Source organism: Watersipora subatra, chromosome 4 (assembly GCF_963576615.1).
Source record: "Watersipora subatra chromosome 4, tzWatSuba1.1, whole genome shotgun sequence".
Taxonomy (NCBI): domain Eukaryota; kingdom Metazoa; phylum Bryozoa; class Gymnolaemata; order Cheilostomatida; family Watersiporidae; genus Watersipora; species Watersipora subatra.
In genome coordinates, this window is record NC_088711.1 from 19,383,979 (window position 1) to 19,407,182 (window position 23,204).

General features: G+C 35.3%; 1 protein-coding gene across 1 annotated transcript in view; it reads right to left on the reverse strand.

Annotated features, from left to right (window-relative positions):
* Nucleotides 1–23,204, reverse strand: part of LOC137392902 (E3 ubiquitin-protein ligase UBR3-like) — a 65,156-nt gene that overhangs the window by 36,509 nt on the left and 5,443 nt on the right. The window contains exons 3-17 of the mRNA XM_068079262.1: nucleotides 21,549–21,679; nucleotides 18,908–19,072; nucleotides 16,379–16,489; nucleotides 14,989–15,194; nucleotides 13,243–13,341; nucleotides 12,269–12,407; nucleotides 8,884–9,069; nucleotides 8,139–8,290; nucleotides 7,065–7,192; nucleotides 5,322–5,433; nucleotides 3,968–4,096; nucleotides 3,561–3,702; nucleotides 2,049–2,242; nucleotides 904–1,070; nucleotides 150–297 (exon numbers count right to left, since the gene is read on the reverse strand). Coding sequence (XP_067935363.1) covers nucleotides 150–297; nucleotides 904–1,070; nucleotides 2,049–2,242; nucleotides 3,561–3,702; nucleotides 3,968–4,096; nucleotides 5,322–5,433; nucleotides 7,065–7,192; nucleotides 8,139–8,290; nucleotides 8,884–9,069; nucleotides 12,269–12,407; nucleotides 13,243–13,341; nucleotides 14,989–15,194; nucleotides 16,379–16,489; nucleotides 18,908–19,072; nucleotides 21,549–21,679 — 2,209 coding nt within the window. The remainder of the gene's footprint in view (nucleotides 1–149; nucleotides 298–903; nucleotides 1,071–2,048; nucleotides 2,243–3,560; nucleotides 3,703–3,967; nucleotides 4,097–5,321; nucleotides 5,434–7,064; nucleotides 7,193–8,138; nucleotides 8,291–8,883; nucleotides 9,070–12,268; nucleotides 12,408–13,242; nucleotides 13,342–14,988; nucleotides 15,195–16,378; nucleotides 16,490–18,907; nucleotides 19,073–21,548; nucleotides 21,680–23,204) is intronic.

Below are 23,204 nucleotides of genomic sequence, written 5' to 3' on the forward strand. Positions count from 1 at the left end.
CCATCACATTTTGTCAATTGCAGTGGGTGAGCATGTGCATACACCCCTATCAAAGTGAACAGCATGGAAGGCTAGATCAACTCAGGAAAACACTAATATTCATAGCACTGCAACAATCAACTGTGCGAGACACGTGGCAGCAGGCTGACCTTGTGGAGTAAGTTGAAGCAGAAGGTCAGCAAGGACCGAGAGTGCAGCATGTCATAGAGACCGCTGTATGCCTTCAAAGGTCGGTCAGGTATTCTAAGAGGAGGCCAGGGCGTCTGACCTTGGGGAAAAGTTTTCGAGTTGTGCACACTACAACGGTATGACAATTTCACAACAAAGTGCTTTATAATCCTACTCTACTTAAAAAGGTTTGTAACGTGATACTGTGACGATTTTTAATTATTTCCCCATCGAAATGATCCGATTTGTTAATTGCTTAAATTTACTTGAGCTTTAGGTCATTCTTTTAAAGTTCACCCATCTTTTATGGGTAAAAGTCTAAATTTTCAGTTTACATACGAAATAATGTAGTTTCGAGCACTTTTTTACAAATATCAAAGTCAGATTGAGTGGAACCATGTTTGAAATTTGTACTAACTTTAGTGTTGTGAAGTCTATTCAGACAAAAACCCATGCAATAAATTCAGAGGAACCCAATCAGTTCATAGCTCTTATATGAGGTTTATTAATGGAGTAATGTTGATTTCCACGTAATGGCTTCAGAGTCAGAGTACATGATACGGGCGACGAGAACCTCACAATACATTTATTGTAGACATAATTATGCTTGAAATGTTTATAAACAATGTAGAGCTTCTAGGTTATAACCATACTTTTATATAAGTTTGGAGACACAGAAAAAGCTTGATATGATCATAACGTTATGACGGATATGCAGACGAATTGCAGACTTACAATTCAGTATATCTGTCCATGGCTTGCTGAAATTCTCTACGATGGACGGTACGGAGCATGATATGCAAAGGGTCAAACTGTTTGAGCCAAATCTCAGGCTTAGGTGAGTAGGTTCCCTGCTGTAACTTCCCGCTGGCATTGAATCCGGGGGCATTGTAATCAGCCACCTGCATTTAAAGTTTAGACAGTACTCAACTTCTATCAATTATAATTATAGTATATGCAATCAATGTTGTTTCCACTATTTTTTCCTCATAGTTAAAGGTTAGAAAATTATGAATAGAAATTAAACCATAATATGTAGCTGGTTCTTTTGGATCTTTCAGTCACATCAGCTTACTCAAATGCAGAACACTGTGCCAAGAAGAAAGATGGAAACGTCAGACTTCCAATTAAGTCATAATTATGGGTGCTTTTGGACTCCCACTCGTAAAAGGTGTGAAATTGTGGTGCAAGTGAAGAGTTCAAAGTTCAATTGTGTACCCCTGACATTTGTATGAGATTTTTAGCAGCTTATATTACATTCATTGGAGTACACAATGGTGTATTCGCTGAATAACAAGGTCAGGTAAGGACAGCTGACAGTAGACAAGCAGATGCGTGTCATAGTATCATTAAAAGCGATGACTGAGGATCTTTCTAAATATTTTAACGTTTTCAGGTTATGATAACCAAACATTTACTTTATAACTAATGCGTTGGGTGTCTGTTCTTATGAACTCATTCGTCGGGCATCGACAGATATGAACCTCATTATTACCGGTCCATTTCATTCAAAGCAAATTAGACAAAAAATAAAAAATAATCAAGTAAAATTATTAAGTATTGGAAAAAAAGACCTTTTTGTATAACTTTTAATAATTTTCTTTTTCTTACATCTTTTGTCAATAGACAAATTACTGTGTCGGCCGAACATCGTTGACAATGGCATACAGAAGATTACTTCAATTAAACCGATACGTTTCGAACAACATGAAAGCTTATTGAGAAGTCTTAAGTATTTTCTGATATTTTGACATATTATACCCTAGACCTCCTCTAGGGTACGCGAAGAGAACCCAAAAGCATAACAGAGTTTAGTAGAACCAAACAATAGTGCACAGAATAGTGCAGAAAGTCAGAGCCATTTATGGCTGAATAAGAACCTCTTGAAGGTATAACTTGAGGTCAGCGGGAGGATTGTTTGAGCCAGACTTCTCTGGAATAGAGTCACAGAGCTGACTGTAGGTCCTGTCACTCATACAGAGCAGAGTCACTATCTCTGAGTGCATGATGTCGCTTGTTGACTCTCCGCTGTAGGTGCGGATACACAGAAGCATGGCCAAAGTTGTCAGCGCTCCTGTAAAAGCAGAGACAATATTCCCCTCGATGAAGACAGCAAACTGGTACATGCCCTAAATGCGTCTAAGAGAAATGAAACATGTAATCTTACTAATTATTCAGTTATAGTCGCCCACCACGGCCGCTCCTACTGCCATCAAATATAGCCCTAACATCAAATATAGCCCTAACATCAAATATAGCCCTAACATCAAATATAGCCCTAACATCAAATATAGCCCTAACATCAAATATAGCCCTAACATCAAATATAGCCCTAACATCAAATATAGCCCTAACATCAAATATAGCCCTAACATCAAATATAGCCCTAACATCAAATATAGCCCTAACATCAAATATAGCCCTAACATCAAATATAGCCCTAACATCAAATATAGCCCTAACATCAAATATAGCCCTAGCATCAAATATAGCTTCAACAAAATCTTGTTCAATTTATTTCACAGTTGTCTAAATGTTTTATTTCTTGAAACTTGTCTATTGAATGTCTATTGAATGTAGAGCTGAATAAAGAGATTTAATGGTTTGGAGGTGGTTTTTAAGGTGGACAATTTGAAAATTGCCACAATTTAAAGAGATATCACCAATGGTATAAACAATATAATCGTGTAATGGCGGTTTATCTCATCATACCTACCGATTTTTAGATTGTGCAATACTGGAACTAAAGTGCTGATAACCATGAGTTCTATCTTGAATTGAGATATTTAAAAAATTGAAAAAAGCCTTTATTTGCAGGCAAGATGAAAAGGTGATATTAACAACATAGATAATGTAGTCAAAACAAAAAGGTTGATATCACAGGATGTTGTAACCACAAACCACGGATATATATAACATAAAATACAATAGAATAAATCATGTTTAGAGGGCAACAAAAACACACGGGTCTTCTAGCCTTATAAAAAACTCGTTCCACGACCTTCCACGCACACGAGCATTCATGAAATAAATATTTCTAATTACCACAAACACAAAATAGCATGGTCGGAAGTTAAAATACTAATTAAAATTTACAAGTTTGTTGCATACTAATAATATCGCAATATAACACAAATCATCTATTTGCAATATCGAATCGTCTAGAGATTTTTGTAAATCGTGAAGCTCTAATTGAACGGCTTAAAGATTTACAACTTTAGTACCGTGTGTCAACATGTTAGCAACAGAGAGCTTCAATAAAATGTATCGTTAATATTCATTATTAACACAAAAATTTTCATATAATTTCAATAAAGACTGTATAATAGCACAAAAAGGCGTTTTTGGCAGGATAAAATGTTAAACCCTAAAAATTCCATAATAAAATGTACCTTCAAGCATAGACTCGTCCTGGTGTGTCTCAATATTCTCCCGGCTCGAGGAAGCTTCTATGGGCAGATTCCAATGCTCAACATGGAATGCTTTCAGTACTGTGTTGATGAAATAGTCTGCATTCAAATAGCTGCAGCCCACCTAAAGCCAAGGTAATAGAGTTATCACATAGAGCAATCGCATGAGTGATAATAAAGTAGGTTACTCAAACTCGCTGTTAACATTCCTTGTCCAACATGTCAAAAATAACAAAGCAAAAAAATTCTTTCTTTCAACTTATCATAAACAAACAACATATAGAATTAAAAACCTTTTACAATACAGCAGCCTATAAAAAGGCTTTTTGAGTGCCGAAAATGGCTGGCAACTAAAAGGGCTGATGGTTGGCCATCCATAAGGCTCTCACCTGCAGGAGATAGAGATCAAGATCGATGAGCGAGTTGCAGAAATGGCATTGAGTATATGTCATAGCTTGACCTCTAATTTGTAGGCCATTACGTACCCACATCTGAGCAAAGATCTCATAGAATGCCACCTGTTGAAATTGACAAATACTCAGATAACTATTTGTACTTCGGTACATAGTACAGTCTTAGTTATACAGAAGGTCCATCATATAGCGCTCATCCTTTGCACCCTAGTCTATAAAAACTGCAGGGTCAAGAGGTCAGTGAAATAAGCAGGAGATTGCTAGAAAATTTTAAACAAATCCTAAACATAGTCTTAAATTAATAGAGCAAAACCATAAGGATCACATGCTAGACAATTTATTGTTTAAATACAGGTTGGACTTCAATATATGCACCCGAATAAAAATGTATTTGATGCTTGCATACAGATTAAACTAATTCATATAATCTAAATACTGCGTTACCAATCAGACTTCAAACAGTTTAAAGTTGCCAAGAGGGAGCTGAATGAGCAAGATAGTTTTCACTGAATTTATATTTACCAAAAAGGATGCATGTGTATGAATCATCTTTGTCCTATGTTGATGGATATCTATTTGAGCCAAGTCCCGATTTTGGCTGATATAAAATAAGGGATAAAGAACCCCAAATATTCCTAGTGATAGCTTATAATACATACTTCCAATCAAGGATGCGAACATATTAGGCAATTGTAAAGCTGTGGTTGGTAAATTTGTTAGTAGAATGTAAAAAAAAAAAGAAAATTCAATACAACGACGATGACACTGAGTCCAAGCTTTCACTGACTATCATCTATGACTTATTTTGTTAATACTTATTCTTTATTATTATTTCAGGTTAGTAATTATTCTTTACGTTGCTGGTGTCTATAATACTATTTTATGTGTTCAAGCTTACAATATCTTATTGAACTTAAAAGTTATCGACTCGCTCGTTATTTGTCAAGTCTGAATGGTTTTATACTTGAGGTGTTATAATCCTGAGGTTTTACTATCCATGTGAGACACGATATGCAGTGTTTTAAATGGGTCATGAAATACCCCCACTTGTTCCTTCAAAGGGGTACAAACCTAAAATATATCATGCAGTAGAAGCTCATTCATGTCAAGAGTGTAATGATGTAGCATTTTCAACTTATCGGAGGTTTTATTTGTAAAAGAAGATCTCCTCTATCATAATTTCACACAAAAAGTACAGAAAGGATCGGTACAGGATGCATTTGGCCAGAATGAAAGGGTCTTCATAATTATAATAGGAAACCAAATGCAGTTTGGAATGAATGACATGACCAGCATTGCAAGTATAGCCGATACTCAAGCAATAACACACCTGTATCTGTAAGGGGTGAACTATGAGGAGTTCCAGAAACTCTACTGAGAGTTCCTCCTTAGGAAAAAAACCATCATGCAGAATGGCGGTGCAGAGGAACGCAGCAAAGTACCTGAAAATAAATTACAAGGAAAATTTACTTATACTCTCTAGGTTATAGCGTATATTTCACACTGGAAAATCATGCAATACTAACAATATAGCAAAACTACTTTTTAAAAAGCACCAGACTAATGACGGTCTCTGCAAAAGAAGTAATATACTTTTATGCCACAGAATAAAATGAAAATTTTTTATAAAACGACGAAAGATAATTGAAGCAGTGTAACATCACTTAGTTTGTGCTTGTATACTTGTAGTGTATCAGAATGAAATGTGTTACCCTTTCTTTTCCCAGACTTGCATAACAGTTTGAGTAGTTTCCCTTTTTGATAAGGTATATTTGGGTATACAAGGAGTTGTGTTGAATCAGGTGATAGCATCACCCACTTAGCGGACATCAAAATAAAAAGTTTAACATTGAAGGCAGCATTGTGAACTAGTGAACTACATACGGTGGAACTTTAGTGCTTGAACAAATCCAAACTCCAACAATTCAAAACTCGAACGAGAAATACGAGAATATTTTGCTTCAGAATTGGTACATATATTCGGATGCACCAATTTTTGTCACCACGTGAATGTGGATAGATGTACGTTTTGTGCAAAAACTTTACTTCATGTTTTGTGTGACCAATTTTTTATTAATAATGGGCCCCAAGAAAGTCAGCAGTGATGAGAAGCCAAAAAGGAAGAGTGTGAGGACCACAATGGAGTGGAAAAAGGAAATAATAGCAAAGCTGAAAAACAGCAATCATCTCATATTTATTTTTATAATTTACTGTTAATAGTTTATGTTGTTTTTCATACTATATCAAATTTTTTTTAAATACATACATTATATTATGTCTAGAAACGCATTATTCAATATCCCTTCTTTTCTTATAGAAAGAAATTGATTCGCTATTCCAACAATTCAGTCGTCGAACAAAAGTCTGAAACAGATTGTGTTCAAGGACTGAGGTACCACTGTACATGTAACTAATTTGGTATTTATAAGCAAATAAATACTGACAAGATTGAATATTTTATAAGAATACATTATAAAATAATAAATAACACTTTTCATATGCTACCTATTATAAGATTATACCAGTTTCACAAAGTAAATAAAACCTCTGCTATTATACTCATTAGCTGTTTAAAATTTGTGATAATCATACAGCAACAGATACCTTCTCATATCATAAATGCTCCCTCTTTTCCAGCTTTCATTTGCATAATCTGTACAAGGTGCATAGTTTATCAACTTGTGTCATGTACAACTAAACCCCACTCTATTGTATAACAGTAATCATCATTCATGTGGCCCCAAAATGCCTACCACTGTAAACTATGTACCAACTACCAACTATGTAAACAGTCTAGGTAAAGATTGAGAGTTTTGTAGTCCAGGTACTTCATCAATAGCTGCCAAAGTCATAGAGCTACTAACATCATAGAGCAACACCACAGTATTACATTGGCTTACCGATGCCATTGAATAATCAACGTCATAGAGTAACCAATTTCTAGAACGATCAGTGTCATGATACAACCAGTGCCATAGAACAAGTGATGTTGTAGAGCTAAGCTATCCGCAGACAAAAAATAAATAAAACCATAGAGCTATCAATCTCTAAAGAGGAATAGTCGAATTGCTACCTGTGTAGTGGCAGATGAAAGGAGACTTGATATTCATTGACTTTGGCACTCCCAGCAGGTACTCGTGAAAGTCCAGAATTTTCAAACCATACCTTCAGCGACTCCATTATCTTCCGCAAAACAGTTACCTGCGAAGCAGAACCAGGGCCTCACCTATATCTAGTTCAGACGATAAAAATAACGACAACGGGTACATATGTGCACTTGCTACCACAGGCTAACAGGCCAGGTAGTTAACAGTTTAACACTTTGAAGCCTAGTTTTATAAGCCGAGTCCTTGACCGTATTAATAACCTTCTATCGACTGTGAAAGCGCTAAAAATAACACAATTAATTCTGAGCTGAATATTATATTAAAGCTCCAAGCTTGTAGAGCTCAAAGAACACAAATCTAATAGAGTAAATAGTTTTTTCCATGTTTTTTAAAGAATTAATGTTTTAGAAGTAACTGAAGAAACATAATGGTTCACGTACACCGAGTCTGATAGACCGTGTATATTTATTATGTATAGAAAAGCAAATAGTTTTAGAGTAAAGCTTTTATTGTTGGGAGAAGCTTTCTAGCTTTTTATATTTTTGATTCTTCATTACTAAGAGTTTCAATCAGTGCTTCATGAGAAACTGATGTTCTGTCAGCAGGCATTTTGTATTTCTTGGTCGGTCAGAGGTGCCCTTGGTATTCCAGCGATATCTCAAAAAATAATAGTTCTATCGACTTGAAACTTCGGAATTACCCTGAAAAGCTATCAGGGGAAAAAGAGAGCTAAATTTTGTAATTCTACGTGAACCGGAAGTACAGCAAAAGAAAGCGAAATTATGCAGCTAAGTTTACTTGGGCGTATGATCTGGTGGGAAGACAATTCCCTGAATCATCTCAGGCCAAGGATTCAAAGCATTAATGTCTGTCTAAAGCTATCAAATAATGTGAGCACATGTTTTTAGCTGCCAACAACAACACGAATCGCATAAAACTCAGTGTTTAGCTGTCGTCTAGTCGGCATTGTTGTTTGCTAGGATGCAATGCCAAAAGACAATGTCATGAAGCGTGAAGAACATAAAGGAAGGACAACTCACGACATGGCTGTTGGTAGATGAGTCAGTACAGTGCAGTAACAGTCTCCAAAGGGGAGAACAGCTGATCTCAAACTCAGCGGAGAAGGAGGCGTAGTAAGTGTCTGTCTCATACTCAACGTGCTGCATCAGTTCCCTCTCATTCAGGTTCATACCTGTAAGAGTACTGCCTTAGACTACCCCTAGGCGAATTCATATTGTTTAAAACATAGTTACTAAAATGTAGTACATAACTACAGCTCTGACAAGTCTTTATGCTAACTAAATACGATATCTAATACATAACTGCGTATAAATTCATGTATATTACAATATTGGTTCTAAGTTCAAATCCAGCTCAAAGAGCATTTTTCGGTGCTTAAAATTTGATTGCTATAACTAGACTAATGACAAACACTGAAATGTACATTAGATACTACAAACATTCCTTTGTGCAATAAAGTATATAATTCCTTTGTGCGAGAAAGTGCTGCTTTCATTCCAATAGCAAGTTTTGCATCAAGATCAGGTGCCATAATTTTCTGTATAAACATTTCTTACGCTAAACAATTAATTGGTGTGCTCGTATGTAACCCGGATGTGCTACAATGCATATGTACTTGCATATGGTTAGCTATTGGTGTGCTCGCATATAACCCGGATGTGCTACAATGCATATGTACTTGCATATGGTTAGCTATTGGTGTGCTCGTATATAACCCGGATGTGCTACAATGCATATGTACTTGCATATGGTTAGCTCACATACCTTGAAGAAAGCCGACCATCTCAAACCAGATGTCGAGGAGGAGAGAGTTCTCCATAAACACGAGTGCGACTGGCTTGTGAGACATGATGTTAACAAGGTCACTGATGAGAGGCCAGAAGCAGTGGTCTTTGATGATATCATTAGAGCAGTCTAGCACTCGATGAAGGCTTGCTGTCGCACCTAAAACTGAGACAGGATAACGTATTGGACCATAATACCAATTGAGCAAGAACATACTCCTCGCTGTAGCAGTTCCACATAATACAAAAGTTGACTGGGAGTTGTTTGCAGTTGACGCAACTTTTATCAATACTAGTACACTAGCAGTGTGGTGTATTGTTAAAGGTTGACTTGCAACAAAATTCACATTACAGTTATTTGGTATCAAAAGATTCACCATGTCTTACTCTGATAAGTTGTAGGTGCCAAATACGTGGAAATGTGATTACAAGCTCTTAAAAGCTCAAAAACGAAAAGCCGCTGTAGATTGGAGTCTGTTTATTTATCTGACATAGTCATTACAGTTTGGTTATCGTCTTGTCACGTGATGTTCTCACGTGTATTGAAAGGCCAATAAAAAGCTCACTATAAAACATATTGTAGCACTAGTTTATGACAAACACTTCGGGTTTTATCAAAGTCTCCGTATTAAATATAGATGCTCACTACTTTACAGTTTTGTTTCGGCATTATGCAATCGTCAAGTCGTAATCTGATCAAGTGACCCAATACTTCGCAAATAATTTTTGCAGCACTTTTCAATTATCACAGGTAACCAACAGGCTCGTCATGATTATCAGACAATGATATGTACTCCTTCGAGCAAAAGTTAAAAAGTTTAACGATTTTTTACAGTAAGTTATAAGATATCAGTGCTAAAAGTGACAGCATTACAATGACGATAAAACAGACGCATAAGAACAATAGACATGGTTTTATTGAATACATGAAGTATATTTGTGAAAAATATTTCGACGAATGTGGTTGCATGAATGTGTAAACAGAAACCATCCTGTAACAACTACGTCCCATTTGAGCCGTTTTGAAAAGTGAATCCAAACAACGGTGGCCTCGTGTGGCTGCGATTAACTGTTCGTTTTTTAGCTTTTAAGAGCTTGTAATCACATATTTTGCACCTACAACACAACAGAATAAGACATGGTGAATCTTATGAAACCAAATAACTGTAATGTGAATTTTGTTGCACGTCAACCTTTAAAGACAGTCAGGTGTAATAGCTATACATATAATAATCCAGAGATTCCAGTAAGCAGTTGAGTGGTGCATGTGTTAGAGTGGTGAGTGGGGAAATGCAATATCATGGGTTTGAATCTCATATGATGCAACCTTTTTTCAAATCTCGAACAGTATCTTTGGACAGAAGGACAGGGCTTTTATTACAGTACAGATTGAAAATATCTTAGCATATTTCTACCATTATTAATCAAAGTCAAAAAAAAAATTTACTGACACTTCAAATTGTTGGCATGGAATGACCAAGCTGAAACTGTAAAGTAGCGAGCATCTATACTTGATGGCTTTCTGATAAAACACGAAGCGTTTTTCATAAAACTAGCGCTACAAGACGTTTTATATGGAGCCTTTCATTTCAAGTAATAACATCACCTGCCAAAACAACCATGTCGAGTTGAATACATCATCAAAATATGGGATTCCAACCTATGGCCATTTTCGTGATGGCTGTATTTAACTGTTCGTTTTTGAGCTTTTAAGAGCTTGTAATCACATTTCTACATATTTTGAACCTACAACACAGTAGAGTAAAACATGGTGAACCTTTTGATACCAAATAACTGTAATGTGAATTTTGTTGCAAGTCAATTTTTAAACAAGCCAATAAATCGAGTATCCGATGAACAATGGCGGACAACACAACAATTTGTCTGCTTTTTATAATGTCGAGAATGGAAGAGAAGACAATTGTTGTTCCTCAGCCTTATGATTAGTGGTATGAAGTTATTTGTTATGCCTCTCTAGCCTATTCACCTAGCTGCTACCTAGATTTTACTGAAAGCCAAAAGTTCAGTGAACAAGTAGCAAAGTATCCTATTATTATTATCTCTGTAACAAAATTTACAACCAAGTAGAAACTAAGATCTACACTGCAAATTACTCTATAAATTTGGAATAACTAGAAACCAAGAAGACCAATATTTTTCTATTGAACTACGTACTTGGAAGCATTACAATCATTTGCTGAATATACATAAAAGAGAACACAACTCTAAAGCATCAAATATCGTGCTTGCACACACCCCTTACTCATGTATGAATTCCGGTTGTACAATCAGACTACAAGAATCTGAACTGAAAAAAAAAAACTACAAAAATCAGGATTTTGCAAATATCACTAATTTTAAACATATTAATAATGTAATAATGAATATATATTGCAATATACCATAAAAATTATAATATATTATGATAAAATGAAACATAAACAAAAAGACAAGAGGTATCAATAAACTAAGACCCTTATTCTCAATGAACCAGCATCTGACCCTCAAATTGCAGCTTTAGCTGAGATATAACCATCTTGGAAGGTTCAGTTCAGATACCATACAGTTTCTGCTTTAAAACATATTATTTTTAAACTCATTCCACAGCCCATAAAATGATGACAAATACTTTAAAACACTTGAATTAAATACGCATGTAGCATTACAAAAGGTGCGTTATATAGAACTAAGGATGATAATTTAAATTATATGTATAAACCAAATTAATGACTAAAATTAATAAAAAATTGTTATTGTTACTTTACTTTAGAGACACGAGAGCTAAAGTATAGACTTAGAAATGTATAAATTAGGTAACAAAATGAGTAATAGAATTCAATGGTAAAACTTACTATAATTTTTAATACATTACGTTTTAATTAACTAAATTTATATTTTTTGTTGTTTTAAAGTATATTTGTAATCTCTACCAGTTTTTTTACTACCACTACCAGAACTGTAATATGTTACAAAATGTTATGTGTTGTATACCGAAAATGATTTTGTATGTCGAAAAATTCATTTGAAACGGTGGTAGTATATCAGGGTTTGACTGTAGTTAGCGGTGGTAGTAACTCGGGGAATGACTGTAGTTAGAGGTGTTAGTAACTTGGGGTATGACTGTAGTTAGAGGTGTTAGTAACTTGAGGCTTGAATGCAGTTAAACTTTCAAAATTGGAATCAAGTTAAACAAATTCCCTAAAAATTTCAGAATAAAAATGAATGTTCCAGTGTTGACTATATGCCACATACATGTATATGACTGAGAAGCCACGGAGAATGAGACGTATGAGAGGCAGCACATGACTTACCTGTCAGAAAGGCAGCACATGATTTACCTGTCAGAAAGGCAGCATATGACTTACCTGTGACAGAACTCTGTATGAGGTTAGACCCTAGCATGCTGTACAACGAAACGACCATGCGAGTGAGCAGCTGCCTCTCCGCTGTCATCCTGATAGCATATACCTCATTACTAAACAGCTGCACACTGACATGAACCACCTGCAGAAAGTCATCAAACACTACAGTCTCACTAATGTGTCAGGTTCTGACAGGTGATCATTTTAAATGATCACTGATACAGAAGGTGTTGTAGCTTTTCCAAACACTGAATTAAAATGTTTTTGTTTATAACCAATTTTTAGTAAATTTTGTTTAAAGAAAATTGTAACAAGGTTTTAAAATGATAAGATTGTAGGCTATCAAAAAGAACTAGTTGAGAAGCATCGATGAGTATAATAATAATCTTTAGACAAGCTCAAACCTGTCATATACCGGCTAAGTTGATGCCAGCAAAAGGTAACACTAGATAATAAAAATAGTAAATAAAGTTGCTATGTAATACCTAAATATGTATGAATAATAAAAACAAAAATGATAACTAAAAAGCACAAATAATAAATAAATATCTATAGTTACTATGTTAGAATGATGAATGTGCTGAAAGTGGTTACCTCCAGTTGAGAGTTTACAGTTTGAGTAAAAACAACAATGACTCAATGACCTAAATAATGGATATTCCGCAATGTAAGCTTGAATCGTTGAAACTTTAAGGAAAGGTGTTTATTCTCCATAAAATACAGGGAATCATCAATAAGACTCTGCTAGTGAGCCAATACACAAACTAAGGGGAAAAACCTGCCCTACCTTCCAGCTGCCTACCATTCCAATGACTCAACGAATTATTCTCATTCAACTGTTAGGGAGGCCTTAATATTCTCCATCGATGTGTGTGAGTATCAAGCAAAATCAGATAGTGAATGAGAGACCTAAGGCTAACTCAAAGACTAACTTAAGACTATTTCACAGCACTAAGTCTATGCTTTATATTACTTACTTTATTTGACACACGCTGCCTTTGATCATTACCCTTACATTTGATGAGAGATGTGGCTATCCTCGTGTAGTGATCAACAAATGCTTTGGTGAACTCTTCCTGACAACAGCAATAACATCATGCAGGCACTTCAACCGAAAATAACTGTCAACACCTTTAGTTTGTGGGATCCAAATCTAAACATTTTTGACAAGCTCTACAACTGAAAGAGAAAACAACTTCTTTTTCTATTAATTAAGCTTAAACACCTAATTGACAGTAGATATTTACAGATCTCAAACATCAATCATATATCTTATCAGCATCTCAAAAGTAATATTTTTCTAAATTGTATGTAAAATCACAAATTTTTAAAAATTTCTTTTATTCATAGCTGGAAACAGAATATAATAAAAAATAATGGTTCTGTACAACAACATCATCATAAAAACATCTGCAAAAAGACTTTGTATGAAGACACCATCAGACTGTCAGTCTATAATGCCTGATGGCCAGTGTATATATTCAATTGATAATAAGTTAATAATAAAGATCCTCACCACATATTTAACAAGACTTCTTTATGATGCAGCCATTTTACATTGTAGTGCTTGAATTTGTTAATTTGAATGAGGAAACAATAAACTAGGACCATTCTACTGAAACTAAAAGGATGTTAAATATCGTAGTGAGGCATATTGCATCATTTCCTGTCTGACACAACTATTGTCAACTACTGTGATTCATTCTGCCACTGACATTCGAAAAAGTTACACAGTTTTCAACTTTGGAATGAAAACATAAATACAGCAGACACTCCTATAACATATACCTTCTATAATGTAAATTTCGCCTAAAGTAAAGAATGTATGTGAAGTCTTTACTTCGTACTACGTAAAAAGTTCCATATAGTCGGGCGAGTTCTCAAATTCTATTTGAATGGCAACGAACTAGATCTACTCAAGGCAATTGCGAAAGAAAAAATTGTGTGCGTGTAGCATTATATCTATTCTATAAAAAAAATCTGTGACATTCTAGTTCGTAGTGATCGATCGTCAGATGTGTCCGCAAAACAGATAATACGATAGCTGCACAAATTGTTAATAAATACTTAAGGCGATCAATTGGTGCAGGTATTACAGCATCGGTCCACCAATCTGAATGTCACGAGTTGGAGTTCCACGAAATTTTAATCTTTTATCCTAACCTAACCTTGACCCCTGGATACAGATAGACAATGAACAGATAGTACCACTCGTTTAATAGTGAAAATATTTTTTGTTCTGTTTTGCTTTATTGTAGACGTATAAAATATTTGTTGTTAGTTTTACTTTGCAAAATAGACTTTGCTGTTTAGAAAAAGTAAGAAAATCATTGTAAATGAGTGTCATAAATGTACGCTCCCCATTAACTTATTGTGACATTACCGCAGTCATTGTCTATAAAACCAGTGAAGTTGATCAGAAAAAGTAGAAAAGTTGTCGATGCAAACCAATAATACTGCAGATACAGTACAGCCCACAAATTAGAAAGTTAGGTCTAGTTTTTCCTTTCTGAAAGACCAAAAGGGTGAGTTAGGAAAAATCCTGGAACAGATTAGGCAATCTACATGTATTTTACAGTTCTTATAACATAAATTCCCTATAGAATAAACGTTCCTGGAAAGGATTATTTACGAGCGCCTACTTTATTTAGGATTTACTATTTAGGACTTACTATTTAGGAGCGCCTACTGTATTGCATAATCAAAGCTACTATTGAACGAACCTTGAAGTTCTCATCGGGGAGGATAGCGAGTAACCAAGTCGTGATCTTTTCTGGAAACTCATACTTGACAGCCCAGAAAAGGATCTCCTGCAGCGCTGTCGTGTGGTTGAGTGTGTCAGAGAGTGAGAGGCCGTCTGATGATTGCACACATTCATAGCCACACCTCCAATGATTGCGGACCGTCTGGTCACCACCCCTTCCACACACTACAGTCAAAGCGCAACAAAAATACTGCTTTACCGCAGGTCCTTGACTCATTCTCTAACAATCGGAAAGCCTCTAACAAAAGGCAGAGCATTCTGCATCTTGTACTATATAGGACTGACTTGGCCAAGCATGAAAAAGCGTCGCAGCTGTCACGAGAAATGCTATTGATATAAAAAAGTCTTATTTTAATATACTTTATACTCAAATCTTAGAGTTTAGAGTTCTCCTTTCTAACTTCAAATAGATATGGATGTATATTGAAAGAGTATTTTTACATATCTATTTGTAAAGAAAGCACTTACAAAATTCATGACATATTCAAGTGTCATCAAAGTAATTTTAACATTGTCATCCCAGACCATTAATCAACTTCAAATAATGAGATTCTGATGTAAAAGTACAAGCTGGAAAATCATAAGCTTTTAAAGAAAGTGTCACAACAGGTTTTGAAACATGAAAATTGTAAATAAAATTATGAAGTAGAAGAAGAATGTCTATTTTAGTGAAACATCTTTTTTGTAAAAACAACATAAAATAATACATGTTAGCTTTCGTTCAAATATAGTCATTCATATTAAATGATCATGTTCTAATATAGGATGAAACCCAGACAAGCTGACTAAAGATTACCCATCCAAACATCCAAACTGCATCTTTTCTCCTGTCAGCATAAATGTAGGCATTTGCACTACAGTATTTTGAGACTGGCTCATTGTCTTCATATAAAATGAATTTTCAAAGTAATTATGAGCAATCTTTACAATAGTAAAATTGACATCCACCGTCCATCTGAAGCTACTGTTGTAGGTTGAGAAAAAAGATTGCATCACACGGGATTTGAACTCCAAGCATTAAACCTACTAACCAGATAAGCTACCACCTGCACTACTTGTTCACTTTCCATGTTAAAGAATAATTTTGTATACACTCTGTGCAATATCGTCACACCTGAACATCTCTCACAGCAACTGGATGGCCAGGGTACTAGTTGTATTTTCAAGTTACAAACAGTTCATTCTTCAAAAAGGCTCACACCAGCCAACGTGAAAAATACCCACAGAGAATGAAACTGACAACTACGAGAAATCATCAAAAATTCCAAAGTTGAAATTAAAACTGTTGGCTAAAAAGGATGTCAAATCTTTTAGGAATCTTGATGGTTAGGAGTGTAGGCGTAATCTACCTTGCACTCCATAGAATTTTGGTTGAGGGGCAGGCAACTCTTCCTTGGCCTTTCTGTATTGCTCCTGGCAATGAATGGCCATCAAATTCATGGTGTGGGAGTCAGGCTGGTCTAAAATTAAGTTTAGAGAGTTAAACTGGGTAACACGGCCTATTAAAAGCACAAATAATGATGCAATTTAATGCCTTCATACACCTGGTGAACTAGCTAGCAACTATCTATTCATGCCGTAAAGGTGTGATATTTGGCCAAGCATTGGAACAGGAATTATCTTTCTGACAATCACCTATTGGGTCATAACAAACACTTGTTGTGTCATGGCAAGCACAAGCTGAGTCATGACAAGCGCATGCTGGGGCATGACAAGCACATGTTGGGTCATGAAAAGCACCTGCCGGGTTTAAGGCCAACACCTGCTGGGCAATGACAAGCACCTGCTAGAAAATGACAAGCACCTGCTGGGCAATGACAAGCACCTGCTGAGTCATGACAAGTGCATACAGGGCCATGACAAGCACATGTTGGAGCCATATATTTTAAGACATTAATCGATTCCAACCAAGCTTAAATACAGCATGAAGCTTGTCTAGTCCTACTAGACGGAAACTGACATATTCAGCCCCGAGTGATTTGAGCTAGAACTCCATTGGCTACTTTAATAAGATACTGTAAGTGTATGAAATCTTTTATATACACTTATATGTCTATATGTCTATTTATATACACTTATATATCTATATGTGAGTAAACCTACAGTAGGCTATATCCCACAAATAAGATGATACTCAAAAAGTGCCCAAAAGTGAGGAATTTTATCAAAACCTGTATTTAATCCAGCCCCAGATACCATGGTTCTTTGGGCAGATAACGATAAAGATAAAGGTTCATTATCAAAGCACAATTAAATTTCTCTAAACTTTTACTACAAGTGAAACTAAAAAACTGCAACATGATGATTATTTTGTGTGGATTTCTATATATATATTTCTCAAAGTATGTCTGTAGGTCGTATATCTGTCTGTCATTCCAGCTATAGCTATTATTAGAATAGCTGTAGCTGGACAACAATGCAGACGCAAAGTCATGGCTTCCCGCCATTAATAGCCTAGCTAATACAAGCAGCTTACTGGAATTTTCCATTGGCAATGTGCCTGGCAAACAGCTTGAAAGTTACAGTTGTTTGACAAAGTTTTAAAACCTTTACAGTTGTTTTTATTTTTCTCTTAATTTATTTTAACTACAAAAAACACTTCTCTCATGATATGTAGTGTGAAAGCTAGAATGGGAAATGTTATTATATGTTAAATACAAATCAATTTTCTAACCAAAGACTTTTTTATTACCCGGGCAACACTGGGTAGCACAGCTAGTTAATCATAAAATGATTATTTTGCAAGACATTTTAATCATAGAATGATTATTTTGCATTGTATTTAAGGTTTAATTGATGATGTATGATCAAGTGATCGACAAAACAAATTTCAAAGCGGAGAGTAAACAAAGTGCACATTAAAACTAATATTTAACTTAAATTTCAGTTTGTCAGAGTTAACTTTATTTCCGATATTTCCAAGTTTTTATTTTATGGCTGTATTTATGACAGAACTAGGTGAATGCCCTGCGTTGCACAGGTAATGAAAAACTTATAAACAATGCATTACCTACTAAATTACCTTTTCACTACATTACTTGCAACTGTTTATAAGCTGTTTTTATTACCCGTGCAATGCCGGGCATTCACCTAGTGAGGCCAGCTGCTAATCGTTACGTGTCATCGCAAAGTCATTAGGCATATTTTAACTACTGTAATGAATATATTCATCATTATTGATCACTATGCTTAATTAAATGCCATTAGCTAATGGTTAAGCGTGACGCCTGCAGGATCTGAGATCAAGTCCTCTCCATGGTGGATTTTCATTGCTAGATTTTATCACTATAACTGGACACAGGGATGAAAACAAAAAGGCAAACAAACACTGAGATTTATATATAGTATATAGATGGAATATCAGTGATATTATGTTGCATTTTAAAAGGCATGTAATTTAGTTGGCGTGAAATCCGAGTTATGCGTGTAAGACAACCCTATACTTTTTCATCGTTTATGGTAGGTAAAATGTGAGTATATATAGTACATGTATTTGTTTAGATAAAGATGCAATTGCCCTGGATCCTGTTTAATACGTTTGTGCTGGTACATATTTTGGCTGTTCAAGTGTCCATAATTTATTATAAACAAAGATGAAAGAGCTTATAATCCTTTTAAGTGAATCATTCCGATATTGATATTGGATTTTGTCTAATTACAATGACAAGTTTATGCTAGTCAGAAAATTTATTACGAGAGGATTTCAATGACATTCAGTATTGTACAGATCATATGCACACGTCTACTTCTGAACGCCATTTAAAAACACAAAAAATGATCAAGTGAAAATTTCCTTGAGATTAAACGTAAAGCAGGATACAGAATAATCCCAGACACTTTCTCACCAGTCATGTCAGTAGCAAAAGCAGAAAACACACCTGGGGAGGCAAGAAATTCCTTCGCATAGGATTCCTGACAGTTGAGAGCTTCGCTGATAATAGTCCTAATGACAACACCCAGAGCTGACAGGTCATGGAGTAGTGCTAACAGGTTCTCTCCATCCTCCAGACTGAATGTATCACTGCCTCCAGATGACAACCATTCTATAAAATAGATCAATAAGAGAATTATTTCATGTTATAGCTCTTTTGCTTGCATTCAATATATTCCATGATTTACAGAGCAAGTAGTCTTTCATAATTGATGGGCGTATCTATCATGGCATGTATCTATAACCTTATGTTGGCATTGGTACTCATGAACAAAAGGATATTTTTCATTACATGCCAAAAGAATAAAATTGAAAAAACAGGAATCAGGCGTATCAAAAAACTCACACAAGTCACACAGTTTTTATAAGAATAAACTTGACTACACGATTCGCAGCTCATATTGCAAGTTGAAACAGTCGAATGTTGCATGAAATGTTTCCATAAGAATACACACTAATTTATTTTGCAGCAAAAACTCAATGATAATATGGCAAATACTTACACATAGCAATAAAACAAATGCATTATAGAAAGTGTATAGTAGAGAGATTCAAGTAAATAAATAAAGAAGCGATGAATAAAACAAGGTTTCTATTATTCCTGTACAATAGAGAAAAAGAATACAAGTTCTAGCTGAATGCCCAGCATCGCACAGGTAATTAAAAGGTTTTTGCGCAGAAAATTTATTTTTAATCAACATATACACCATTCACCATTCTAACTTTTAAATGAAGGTGTTTGTTTATTTCTGTATACTGTGTATATTCCTGTATACTGTGTATATTCCTGTATACTGTGTATATTCCTGTATACTGTGTATATTCCTGTATACTGTGTATATTCCTGTATACTGTGTATATTCCTGTATACTGTGTATATTCCTGTATACTGTGTATATTCCTGTATACTGTGTATATTCCTGTATACTGTGTATATTCCTGTATACTGTGTATATTCCTGTATATACACTGTGTATATTCCTGTATACTGTGTATATTCCTGTATATACACTGTGTATATTCCTGTATATACACTGTGTATATTCCTGTATACTGTGTATATTCCTGTATACTGTGTATATTCCTGTATACTGTGTATATTCCTGTATACTGTGTATATTCCTGTATACTGTGTATATTCCTGTATATTTCTGTGTAATTTATGCTGTACCGACCACAGTGCCTACTACAGCTTTATACTGATTACAATAGTTTTGTGTTTCCAAGTTCAATTCCAGTGCAAAGCGGTTTTCTTTTCCTATATTTTAATCGCTATAACTGGACATATGGATGACGACAAACAAACACTTGGATTCACAAATGTAGATATTTGTACACTTACATGTAGTAACCCGTGAGCATACAATACACTGTATATTAATATAGAAGGAACTTTAAGAACTGAAGCACTCTAAAAGAGAAATAAGAAACATGACCAAATGCTAGGTCTAGCCTCAGTCTGTGGACAGAGTGCTCTGAAGTTCACACTCAAGTTTTTTGTCCTTGACACTTACACATCAATTTCTATTAGAGCTGTTTTAAAAAAAGTTGTGTATTTTTGTTAATGAAGTTTTTAATAACTTAGTTCTCGAAGTTATTCCAATTATTGTGAGGCTCCGTCAAGAGAGTGCATTTGACTTCAAAAAACATGTTTTTTTTATTTTTTTTTACTGTCCTAAAATAAAGTGTTATTACACCACTTCACTAGGGAGGCAGGAGCGGTCTCATTGTGAAAGAGTGTGCAGAGAGCATTTGATCTGTGGTGTAGGGATCCTGTTAGCCCTGGGTATGCTCACGCCACACACACAGCCCAAAGCAGAAGTATGAAATCTAGCGATTAGACCCAAACAACACCATAGAAGCAATATTGAACAGTGATGAGAATACAGGCAGAGAGAGACGAAAATACACAGAATACAGGTTGTGCAGAGGTGAGCTGTGATTTATCACGATTTATCATCGCAATGAAGACGGTTGGGTGCAAGATGTTTTCCTCCCAAGGGTCGGCCTGACAGAAAATAATAAGTGAGAAGCGCTGTTCTAGGGCAACCCAGTTTCTATTATAAAACTAGCGGAATGTCCGGGTTGCATGGGTATTACAAATCAGCTTATAAACAGTGGCAGGTAAAGTAGTTGCCTGCCACTTGCCATTAGCTTGGCACATTGCCAATGGCTAATTTGAGTAAGCTAGTTAGTAAACTTATTAATAAACTTACTAATAAGAGCCGCGAGAGCAAGCTTTAATGACTTCTTAACCCAGTATTTTCACCTGGATAGCGAGATATATAACCCGATAAATCCATTAATTCCATGTAGCTTACTTGGTAAGATATTTGCCTGGGGAATGGGAGGTTCCGAGATCAAATCCAGCATGAAACTGATATTTCATTCCTAAATCTTAATAGCTGTAGCCGGGCACACAGAATGGCACATAAACTTTCAGATTTATATAGATATGCTAATGCCAACAGATCCACCAGCGAATATGTTCGATATTTCTACTGAGCGCTTCACATACTTTATGTAATACATTTTTGGCACACAGGAAACTGTACAAGTAGAGACTACCAACAGCCTAACCCACTAACCTTGGTGCTTGCTGCGTAGATAGAAGACAAATCTGGTGATGAGTTTAGAGATGACGAGTCGTGCGGTATTAGTCACATCGGCTGGTACAGCTTTAGCTGTGGTCTCTCGTTTCCCATGCTTTGTGCAGAACCTGTGAATCACACGCACAAATGAGAATCTCCTCTGAAAAATGGTCAGTTATGGTTTTGTTGACAAAATGAAAAGAAGTGTCTGGGTCAATAAGTACGGTCTACCTCATTCATCATGGTTAGATGGCTAGCGCTTAACATCTGACCACCACTGTCGCCAAGTATCTAGGGCCCTAAAGATGAAGTAGGCTACGTGGCTACGTGACTAGCCTCAGAATATTTTCATTGATTTGTAGATGAACTTAACAGGCACCAACAGCAATCACAGTTTTGTGTGAAACTGCAATGAAGCCTTCCCATGACACTAGAGATCTGAAGGGATCGAGAACTTTAGAGACGCGCTAATGGCCGAAAGCTATCAACTCCTTCCCTCCGGAAGAGTCACAATTACTCCTCAAGTAGTTCTATTATTATATATATTATTATTATTTTCCTTATATATTTGTTATATTAATTATGTTATTAATATATTATAATAATATAATACATATTAATATATTATAATATAATACATATTAATATAGAGTATTAATATGTTATATACATGTATAATAAATAATATTACTATATTATATATTATATTATGCAGCAGACGTACTAAAAAAATTATGAATAACGCAATCATTTTAAAGTATATCAAGAAACAACTTTTGTCTGTTTTTAAGCTTAGCGACCCAACAGAGCTACCAAACAGCAAAGAGGGAAAAACAGCTAGTGGAATCAAGGCTGTTATAGGTAGTTAAAATGAATGACATAACAGCGAACTCCTAACGTTTGAAAGGTTAACTAACTTGTATCAATGTTCTATCCGGCATCTTACGCTATCAATTTCGTTTTATTATGAATGTATGTCACAGATTCCGAGTACTGTATATAGTATACATGTAAACAAAGTAATAGGTAGCGTGACAATAACTATTGCGCAATACGCTGATGAATCATACAGTAGTAGTTCAGTGGATTATGATTAGCCCTCTATATATGTAGATGTACATGTTTTAATGAGTCATGATCATAAATTTAGAACATTGTTCTATTACTAGATTTTTCCTGAATGGATTTTCTGGAATTTTCTAGAATAATTGTAAGAAGGTATAAATAATCTGACTGCAGCTAATACAGGGCAGTTCATAAGAATTCAGTTTACAGCGTGAGTGTCTACAAGTCAGCAATAAAGGATTATATCATACTCTCCCAGCAATCTTCTGCATATTATTATATAGACATGATATTACTTATACATAGTTAGCCACAATATTACACCCGGACGTCTTAACTCTTAGCCTTGTGCAGACATCAGGATACAATCACAACACCAGATATCTCGAACCTGTCACATTTCATCACCACTTTGTGACAATGTAGTTAAAAATTGATCTAGCTTTGATTGAATGCAATGTAACAGGAACTGACTGAACAGTAAGGAACATGTTTACAGCCGCTTACTCGCCCCATAACTAACACACTAAGCCTTCTGAAAATAAAAAAAGATATTTTCTTAATTGCAAGTCACAAAGGTTTAAACTT